This window comes from Diabrotica undecimpunctata, chromosome 7 (assembly GCF_040954645.1).
Source record: "Diabrotica undecimpunctata isolate CICGRU chromosome 7, icDiaUnde3, whole genome shotgun sequence".
Lineage (NCBI taxonomy): Eukaryota > Metazoa > Arthropoda > Insecta > Coleoptera > Chrysomelidae > Diabrotica > Diabrotica undecimpunctata.
The window spans coordinates 97177361-97188088 of NC_092809.1; the positions used below are offsets into that span (position 1 = coordinate 97177361).

Genomic DNA, 10728 nt, shown 5'->3' on the forward strand with positions numbered 1-10728 from the left:
GCACACGGTGGAGGAGCAGATATTAAAGATCACTTAAAGTATGCAAAATACAAGACTGGTGTTCAAGATAGTGGCTGCATAATTATTAAAAAGGGGAAATGTCAAGGTTGCCAATAGCAACTAATAATTTATCTGTATCATCTCTGTGTGTGTCAAGCGAGAATAAAAAAGTCAGATCTTGAAATTCATTTTGTATAATTTTATTATAAGAATTTTTCACATTACGAATAGATAAATCATCAGATCATATCTAAGAAAAAGAACAAAACAAACATTGGTCCTTAGAGCTTCGGATATTTGTGCTATTCCACGCCATACAACCTACAAGATCAGCCGACAACGTTGAACGAGACAGTCGCAGAAATACATCGAGTGCTCCTTTGCCCCAGGCTTCAAGTCAAGTATACAATCCGATTGAACACATACTGACGATTTCACTGGACGGGACATCGAATCATCAAAAATCAGGGAAGTGAGCTTTTGTTCCTTACTTATCTGCCTTTCATTTCAATTTCCTAACTTAGACTTCTTCAATCTTGAAATTTATTGTTCATTGTTAGTTTACTTTGACACATAATAGTTAAAACATTTAAATTTGAATTAAAATGGGGGATTTGCCTACGTTAAAAAAGATAAGAGCATCTCTTAAAGCGCGATTAACCTCATTTATTAAATTCATTGATAAGGACTCAACCCACGGTGAGATGAATGAGCCAACTCGCGCTGAAATTGAATTGCGCATCGAAAACGCGAATAGTATTCATACTCAATATCAAGAAATCCAATTAAAAATAGAAAGTTTACTGGACGCAATAACTGAGGAAGAAATAAATTACAGAGAAACGTTCGAAACATCATTTTATTCAGTTATAATTAAGGCAAAACAACTGTTGACAACAACCTCAGCTAGTGCCTCCAGTACATCTAGTCCTACTAGTGAACATTTTGCATCCAATCATACATATACAACCTCCAATATAAAACTTCCTTCTATTGAATTGCCAAAATTCAGTGGCAACATAAAAGAATGGTTAGATTTTCATGACTTATTTGATTCGTTAGTTATAAAAAATAATAGTATATCTGAAATACAAAAATTACATTATTTAAGAGCATGCATAACAGGTTCTGCTGAGAGAGTCATTGCTTCTATACCTCTCTCTGCTTCTAATTTTACTGTTACATGGAATCTTTTGGTTGAGAGATATTCTAACAAGGAATTGTTGTTGCATAACCATATTAAAGCCATCTTAAATTTAAAGGCAATCAATAAAGAAGGTTCATTTTCAATCAGAAACTTAATTGATAAATTTTGTAGCAATCTTAGAGCTTTGGAGGCATTAAAACAACCAGTCGAACATTGGGATGCCCTTCTCAAATATATTCTTTTGGAAAAATTAGATTCTGAATCTGTGAAAGAATGGGAGAAGGCCAACAATGGTAAAGTCAGTCAAGTTTCGGACCTCATATATTTCCTAAAAACGAAGGCAGATACTCTAGAAAGATATAATCTAAATAAACCCAATATTCAAGGGACTTCTGTCAATAATCATGTCAAATTCAGACACAACAGTACTAAGGCTCTTGTAAGTACAAAATCTTCTTTTCTTTCTTGTCCTTTATGCAACCAGCAACACAAACTGGTTCACTGTAGTCAATTTCATTCATTAGACATTCCTGCCCGTATCAATAAAGTACGTAGATTTAAATTATGCTTGAATTGTCTGCATTCTGGACATCAACAAGCTACGTGCAAATATGGCGAATGTAAGAAATGTAACCAGAAACATCATACTCTTCTCCATGAATTTATTGAAAATCCACTAAATCCATTGCCTCAGTTTAATGATCAAGTAGTTGCTTCTCAGAGTAGCCCTCAGACACTTTCTAATACTTCTCAAAATCAACAAATCCTTCTATCAACGGTTGTTGTCCAAGTTCGTGACCATTTTTTAGGGGTTGCTCATAATTGTAGAGCTCTTTTAGATAGTGGAGCTCAATCTAATTTTATCACATCAAGTTTAGTTGATTTTCTGGGTATTTCAAGGGAGCAGGTTAACATTTCTGTAGTGGGTATCGCTCATGTTTCTTCTAAAATAAATCACAAATGCAATATTGTTATTAACTCTTTACAATCTATATATTCTTTCCCCCTAGAGTGTTTAATCATTCCACAAATATGTGGACAACTTCCAGTTTGTCAAATTGATGCATCTTCGTTGCCCATACCTGCAAATATTCGTTTATCAGACCCAAATTTTCATACTCCTTCGGAAGTAAATATTCTGATCAGTGCTAGTATTTTTTGGGACCTGCTATGTGTGGGTCAGGTCAAGTTAGGTCCTGAAAAACCCATACTTCAGAAAACTAGATTAGGGTGGATCATTTCTGGTCCTTTAATAAATACCAAGGTAAATAGTCAGCAATCTACCATATGTGGATTATCACACAATATCGAAACTGACGGCCTTTCTAGGTTTTGGGAGATTGAGGAATGCTCAGGTACTAAACTTCAGTCTCCAGAAGAGTTATTGTGCGGGGAGCACTTCAAATCAACCTTTAGGAGAAATTTGGATGGTCGGTTCATTGTGTCCATTCCTTTTAAGTCACAGGTTGACTCTTTGGGAGAATCCAGATCAATAGCTCAAAGAAGGTTCTATAGCTTAGAAAAAAGGCTTCTTAATGATCCTATCATGAAGGAGCAGTATGTTGCATTTATGGAGGAATACTTGTCTTTAGGCCACATGTCAAGAGTTACTGATTGTACTTTGCCAGTACATAGTTATTACTTTCCTCATCACGGGGTGATGAAGCAGGACAGTCTCACTACAAAACTCAGAGTAGTGTTCGATGGTTCCTGTCCGTCATCATCTGGTCATTCGCTCAACGATCTTCAGATGGTAGGTCCCGTCATGCAGAATGATTTGATATCTATCCTGTTGAGATTTAGAAGGTATCCATTTGTTGCATCTGCGGACATTGCCAAAATGTACCGCCAAATTCTTATTGATGATACTCAACGGTGTCTCCAAAGAATCTTATGGAGAAATCATCCGAAAGATCCTCTTCATTCATATGAATTAAATACAGTTACTTATGGCTCTACGTCAAGTAGTTATCTAGCCACTAGATGTCTCTATCAGCTATCATTAGAGCATTCTGATACATTCCCTCAAGCTTCTAAAATCATAGCTGAAGACTTCTATGTTGACGACTTGTTAACTGGTTCTGATTCGTTAGAGGACTTAATCCTTAATTGTAAACAAGTCTCTGAAATTCTTTCAAAAGGTTGCTTCCCACTTAGAAAGTGGACGTCAAACAATTCTTCATTTCTTAAGTCCATCCAGGAATCTATTTCATTAGACACTCCCTTCCTTTTTGGTGCCAATGAAAACACAAAGACACTTGGGTTACAATGGTGCCCTAGTTTAGATTCATTGTCCTATTCTATTGATTCAAATGTTACTCCCAAAATTATCACTAAAAGATCAATACTTTCTGGTATTGCTCAAATATTCGACCCTTTAGGTCTCTTAAGTCCATCAATCATTAAAGTCAAAATCCTTATGCAACTCCTTTGGTTAGAGAAGTTAGACTGGGATGAAGGAGTGCCATTGCATATTCAGTCTGAGTGGTTATCTTTCAGAGATCAGTTGCATGATCTCTGAAATTGCAAATTCAAAGAAATGTAGTTCTCCCTAATTCTGTTCTTATTGAAATGCACGGATTCTGTGAAGCAAGCGAAGTTGCTTATGGCGCAGCCATATATATTCGCAGTGTTGATAAAAAGGGTAACATTTTTATAAATTTACTTTGTGCTAAAAGCAAAGTAGCACCTGTAAAGAAGCTGAGCATACCTCGCCTGGAACTTAGCGGAGCTTTGATCTTATCACGTCTTTCTAAAATGGTTATTACTTCTTTGAATATTCAGTTCAATAAGATTTTTCTGTGGTCTGACTCAACCATTACCTTGGGCTGGATGAAAACTTCGTCACATGTACTAAAAACTTTCGTTGGTAATCGTGTTTCAGAAATTCAGTCCAACACAGATCCCGAAAATTGGAGACATGTACCTACGGATTGTAACCCTGCTGATTTACTCTCTCGAGGAATTGAACCTCAGGTTCTAAGCTCTTGTTCATTTTGGTGGCACGGCCCATCATTCTTGCTAGATTCTCCTGAAACTTGGCCAGTTCAAGTATCTTTTGATAAAGAAAAACTTCCAGAGTTTAAAAGTATTAGCAACCAATTTATGATAGTTTCGTCTACTCCATTATTTGATTTTGAAAAATATTCGAGTTTTTCAACCTTGGTAAGGTCAGTGGCTTACTCTTTGCGTTTCTACTACAATTCTCAACAAGGCCACTCGTGTTTTGGGGCATTTAACCACGCAGGAGATTAACAATTCTACCCTTACTCTAGTTAAGTTGGTACAAGCTAAAGGTTTCCCATCTGAGATTCAGTACTTAAGAAGAGGTAATGCAGTTTCTTCTAAAAGCAGAATCTTATCACTTAATCCCTTTTTAGATCCAGGATTACTCAGGGTCGGTGGTAGATTAAGTAATTCAAACTTTTCTTATCAAAAGAAACATCCTATTCTAATTCAATCTAATCATAAGTTTACTATTCTATTTTTCCGTCAAGAGCATTTCAAGCTGTGCCATGCAGGACCTCAACATCTCCTAGCTCACGTGCGTGAGAAATATTGGCCTTTACATGAAAAATCATTGGCTAGGAGAACGGTTCGCGAATGCTTGCGTTGCTTTCGCTTCAATCCCGATCAAGTTAATCCCATCATGGGAGATCTTCCCCAATCAAGAGTCACCCCCTCATTTCCATTTGCTGTTACAGGAGTTGATTATGCTGGTCCATTTGCCCTCAGAACTAGTCGTCATAGGGGTGCTTCTTCATATAAAGGTTATATTAGTTTATTTGTTTGCCTATCGACAAAAGCCATTCATTTAGAGGTGGTAACGGATCTTTCCACCGAAGCCTTTATGGCGGCAATAAAACGATTTATAGCTAGAAGGGGCAAACCATGTCAGATGATGAGTGATAACGGAACCACATTTGTGGGTGCCAACAATTCTTTGTTGGAATTGGGTAAATTTTTGAAAACCAATGGTAATAAATTCCCTGATATGTGTGCTAAATCTGATATAAATTGGAAGTTCATACCGGCTCATTCTCCTCATTTTGGCGGTCTCTGGGAGGCTGGAGTCAAATCGGTGAAGGCTAACCTCAAACGAGTTATGACAGATACGAAATTAGATTATGAAAGATTTGTTACATTACTAACTCAGATTGAAGGAGTATTAAATTCTCGTCCTTTGAGTGCCTTGTCTTCTAACCCTTCTGATCTTTTGCCTTTGACACCAGCTCACTTCCTCATTGGAAGAGCCATGGATTCCGTTCCAGAAATAAATCTATCAAACTCATCCATTACCAGTTTGTCTAGATTCCAGCAGTTGCAGCAACTTCGCCATCATTTTTGGAAACGTTGGTCTCTGGAATACATCTCCGAATTGCAAGAACGGAAGAAATGGAAAGTCAACCAATCTAAAATTCAGACTGACACACTCGTCCTCATCAAAGAAAGAAATTTACCTCCTTTAAACTGGTGTCTTGGGCGCGTAGAAGTTTTGCATCCCGGCGCTGATGGAGTTACACGAGTGGTTACCATAAGAACTTCAAAAGGACTTATAAAGCGAGCTGTTACAAACATTTGTCCACTTCCGGTTCCTAGTGATCAAAGTGAAGGTGCAATCACGTCTTAAGTTCTAGAACTGTTAATGCGTCTTAGTTAAAGAACATTTGTTTGATTTTTAAACTTAAAAGTTTATAATAATTATTGAAGATGTATTTGTTTATTTTTTATTGCATGTAATGCATTTCCTCATTTACTTGCTTACCTGTTAAATTGAAAGCGATCCTTTCAAGGTGGGGGGCATGTTCAAGATAGTGGCTGCATAATTATTAAAAAGGGGAAGTGTCAAGGTTGCCAATAGCAACTAATAATTTATCTGTATCATCTCTGTGTGTGTCAAGCGAGAATAAAAAAGTCAGATCTTGAAATTCATTTTGTATAATTTTATTATAAGAATTTCTCACATTACGAATAGATAAATCATCAGATCATATCTAAGAAAAAGAACAAAACAAACAACTGGTGTATTTAAAAAAAATGATGATCCCATCCAAAACGATTTAATTATTCGCTTATCACATGGCAATGCATGATATAAGCTTCAAAACATCTGATTGTACGTCGAAATTGATTTCAAAATTTTTTGAATAAAAATTTGGGGTTGCCAGAACCAAATGTGAAGCGATCATTTTAAATGTGTTGGCACCTTTGTCTTTGTCAGAGGTACACACCGACTTACAGAAGGTTTTTTTCGTAAGTGTTACTAACGACACCTCAAATAAAAAGCACATCAAACTGGCACCGATTATTGTTAGATACTTTTTACCATTAGAAGGTGTACATGTGAAACTATTGAATTTTGAGTCCGTTCAGGGTGAGACATCCGAAATATTGACTCAAAATATAATTTTAACATTACGTCGTTATGACATTACAAAAAAAGTGGCTGCATTTTGTAGCGACAATTGTAATACAAATTTTGGAGGTGTGCATAGAAGAGAACAAAATAATGTTTTACAGAAGACTTAAACAAGAACTCGGTATAGATATTGTAGGAATTGGATGTGGCGCACATATTGTACACAATGTACTTCAAAATGCTGTGGATGGTTTACCAATCGAAATTAAAGCACTAGTTGTCAAAATATATAAACATTTTCATATCTACACAGTTCGAGTAACTCAGTTGAACGAATTCTGTAAATGTGTAGGTGTGGAATATAAAAACCTAATCCAACATGAAAGTACTAGATTTCTTTCTCTTTTGCCGCCAATTGAGAAAATTCTAAATATATTCGAAGGACTAAAAGTATATTTCTTTTCCCAAGATAACTGTCCACGTGCAATCCGAGATTTTTTTGAAAGTGAAACGGGTGAGTTATATTTTTGGTTTGTGTATGGACAATTAAACAATTTTAACAAGACTGTACCACTCATGGAAAAAAGTAAAGCAAGTGCGACTGACATTATTTTGGAATTAAAAAGATTGAAATCTAATCTTCAAGAACGCATGGACAGCAATTTTGTACCACAAAGAGCGAAACAATTATTATTAAAGAATCTTGGTAGTAGCCAGGATATTGATAAATTTCAAACAGAAGTAACTGATTTTTACCGACGATGCATTTCATACATTGAATTGTGGGAAGACAGTTTCGGAGGAGCCGACATGGATTGGACTGAATCGCGTATTGAAATGGGACGAAATCGAAGAATCTGCTGAGATTATAAACAAAATAAACGGTTCGGACGCTCGACAAAAAAATATTAATACTGACATCCTTTTTGACGAGCTGTCACTTACGAAAGTTTTTTAGCATCAAAGAATGATGAATGGAATTCCACGACGATACAAATTGATTATTTTGACAAATGGGTTCTACCATTTAAACATTTTCATGAACAACACATCGATACACCCAACCTGGTAAAAATGGTGCAATATATTTTGTGCTTATCAGGAACCTCCGGTCCTTTAGAGCGTGTCTTCTCGATAATGAAACATATTTGGTCAAACGATAGAAGCCGTATGTTGGAGTCTACCATATAAGCATTACTATACTGTAAATTAAACCTTATTTTAACATGTAACGGTTTTTACGAAAAAATAAAAAAAATTACATTTTTACATTAAAAAAAGTACATACAAGCTAGAAGTATGAATGGTACAAAAAATAGGTATTTTATTAATAAAAATTTTTGGCAGCAACTATCCACCATTTACTGTCCCGGTTAAGAGTTTCATAATAATGGTAAGACAGATAATAACTAATTTAAGTTAATAATTTGAGTGTTGCAATGTCTAACTTACGTCAAATTTATAAAGTACTAATACTAAAGTGTAAAATTCACATCGGTGAAAAATATAAAAATTTTTAAAAGTTAAAAAAGCTTAGAAATCTCTTTAAAAAAACTTTCAAAAGGCGCATTTCACTTTCACTCAAAACTTTCAAATAGAAATTGTACGGAAAGATTTTAAAAACAGTTTTTCTGTCATTTTAAATCGCGATATAACTAATAGATGACGACATACTATGACTAACAAAGGAAGTTATAATTAAAAAAATAAATAGAGAGTTATTAAAGAAGTATTTTATGTCGTCCTTTAATAAAAAAACCTTTATTTTGACTATTATGCGCAGGTGTGCGTCCTTTATTACAATGCTCTAATAAATTAAACGCCGCCTGTATTTAAATTAAATACGGAACAGATAATAAAATAGAATAAAATAAAATAAAATAGAATAAAATAGAATAAAACAGAATAAAATAGAATAAAATAGAATAAAATCTAATAAAATGGAATAAAATAGAATAAAATCTAATAAAATGGAATAAAATAAAATAAAATAGAATAAAATAGAATAAAGTAGAATAAAATCTAATAAAATAGAATAAAATGGAATAAAATAGAATAAAATAGAATAAAATAGAATAAAATAGAATAAAATAGAATAAAATAGAATAAAATAGAATAAAATAGAATAAAATAGAATAAAATGGAATAAAATGGAATAAAATAGTATAAAATAAAATAAAATAGAATATAATAAAAATAAAATATAATAAAATCAAACCTTAAATTTCACGAATCTTAACAGCAGTATGCTAATTTAATTGTTTGGTCTGACTTTTACTTTAATTTTTAATTTGAGTTTATTATCAAAACATAGTTTTTATATAGCTTAATGTATCTTTTAAAGACAATTTATGATGCACCAATAATATTTGACAGTAAATCAATGTTGACAGCATCAACGTCAGAGTCAACAACAAATAATTGCGTGCAATACTTTAGAAGCTGTGAACATTGGATCTGGTGGAATTTACTTCCTTGGTGCTCGTAATGGACAGAAAAAACATTACTAATTTTATTGTTATTGGCAAGAATCAGATCGCAGTACTTATTTAACGAAGATCAAATTTTGTCTTGAAATTATCATTAAACATGCAAATTATGGGTGTGGTACACCCACATTTTGGGTGTGGTAGTCAATAAAAAATAGAGCTTTGCTAAGGCGTACTATTTATTCTGAATCCAAGCTTTCGGTGGTTTTTTGCCACCTTTATCAAGGTCTACAAAGAAAATTACTATACTGTAACAATTTGAATGGTGCAAAAAAAACTATAAAAAACTATAAAAAACTTACCCAAATGTAAGATTCGTGACATAAACAACAACGTTAAATAACATGATAATACTGAAATTGCAACTAAACTTAAAAATGATACTGTTAAAAAGACACTTTTAAAATTAATACATACGTTAAAAAGTTAAAAAACAAAATAAAAGACGACATGTTAAAACAGTCGTCGTTGCAAGCTTGATTTCAGTCACATTTCACGAGCAGAAAGAGAAAGTGGGAGGACAATTATTGTTTAAATAGTTTGAAGAAAATACAAAAAAAAAAAATTTAAAACTAATGTCTCTCAAAATACTGTTTATGAATTTTAAGTACTACCAACTGTATTCTTCTTCTTCTTCTTCTACGGCACTACAGCCCAAAATGAGCCTTGGCCTCCTTTATTTTTTGCCTCCACCCTTGTCTGTCTGTGGCTGCTCTTCTCCATACACGGACTCCTAAAAGTGCTTGTGCGTCGCTGCTTACTGTGTCTTCCCAGCGCTTTCTTGGCTTTCCAACTGGTCTCTTTCCCTGCATTCTGGCGTTCAGTGCTCGTTTTGGTAGCCTATCCTCTCCCATTCGTATCACATGTCCGGCCCATTGCAATCTTTGTATTCTAATGAAGTCTGACAGGGGTGTTTCCTTATACAGTTGATAGAGCTCGTTGTTATATCGAATTCTGAAGATTCCGTTTTCCCTCACAGGTCCTAGTATTCTCCTCAGTACTTTTCTTTCGAATGTGTCGAGTTTGTTTTTGGATGTTTCTTTCAGGACCCATGCTTCGCTGCCATAACATGCTATTGGCCGAATTAAAGTTTTATAGATTCTCATCTTTGTATTTCGGTGGACACTTTTAGACCGAAATATATGTGAGGGGGCAAAATAAGCTTTGTTTGCCTGCGTTATCCTTTTTCGTATTTCTCCATCCTCTGCCCCATCGGCATATATTTCTACTCCCAGGTATGTAAACTTTCCAACCGTTTCAATGTCATCTTCATGCATAATGTTTTGTGGGATTATATTTCTTCTCGTCTGTACCATTATTTTTGTTTTTCTGTGTTAATTTCCAGACCTAGCCTTTTCGTTTGTGTTTTTAACTCTGCGTATGCTTCCTGTGCTCCTGTTGATGTTTTACTCATAATATTAATATCATCGGCGTAGGCAGCCAGTTGAACCGTTTTATTGGTCAGTAGGTTTTCTCGTCCAGTTTGCATTTGCCTAACCGCATACTCCAGTGCCAGGTTAAACAATGTTGGTGCCAGCCCATCTCCCTGCTTTAGTCCCTGCGAGATTTTGAAAAAGTCTGTCCGGTTGTTTTGTATTCGTACACATGCCTGAGTTTCATCCATTGTGGCTTTAATGAGTCTAATCAGCTTATGTGGTATTGCTAATTCTGCCAATATATAGTATAGTCTGTCCCTTTTGACTGAATCGTATGCCTGTTTGAAGTCTACAAAC

The 10728-nt window shown here is 34.7% G+C and overlaps 2 protein-coding genes across 2 annotated transcripts; both read left to right on the top strand.

Annotated features, from left to right (window-relative positions):
* The first annotated feature begins 605 nt into the window (after nt 1–605).
* On the top strand, nt 606–3668 carry LOC140446560 (uncharacterized). Its single transcript, XM_072539124.1, has 2 exons — nt 606–1057; nt 1112–3668. The coding sequence occupies exons 1-2, from the start codon at nt 606–608 to the stop codon at nt 3666–3668; spliced, it is 3009 nt and encodes a 1002-aa protein (XP_072395225.1).
* A 50-nt stretch (nt 3669–3718) lies between these two features.
* On the top strand, nt 3719–5777 carry LOC140446561 (uncharacterized). Its single transcript, XM_072539125.1, has 2 exons — nt 3719–4312; nt 4395–5777. The coding sequence occupies exons 1-2, from the start codon at nt 3719–3721 to the stop codon at nt 5775–5777; spliced, it is 1977 nt and encodes a 658-aa protein (XP_072395226.1).
* Nucleotides 5778–10728: the final 4951 nt, after the last annotated feature.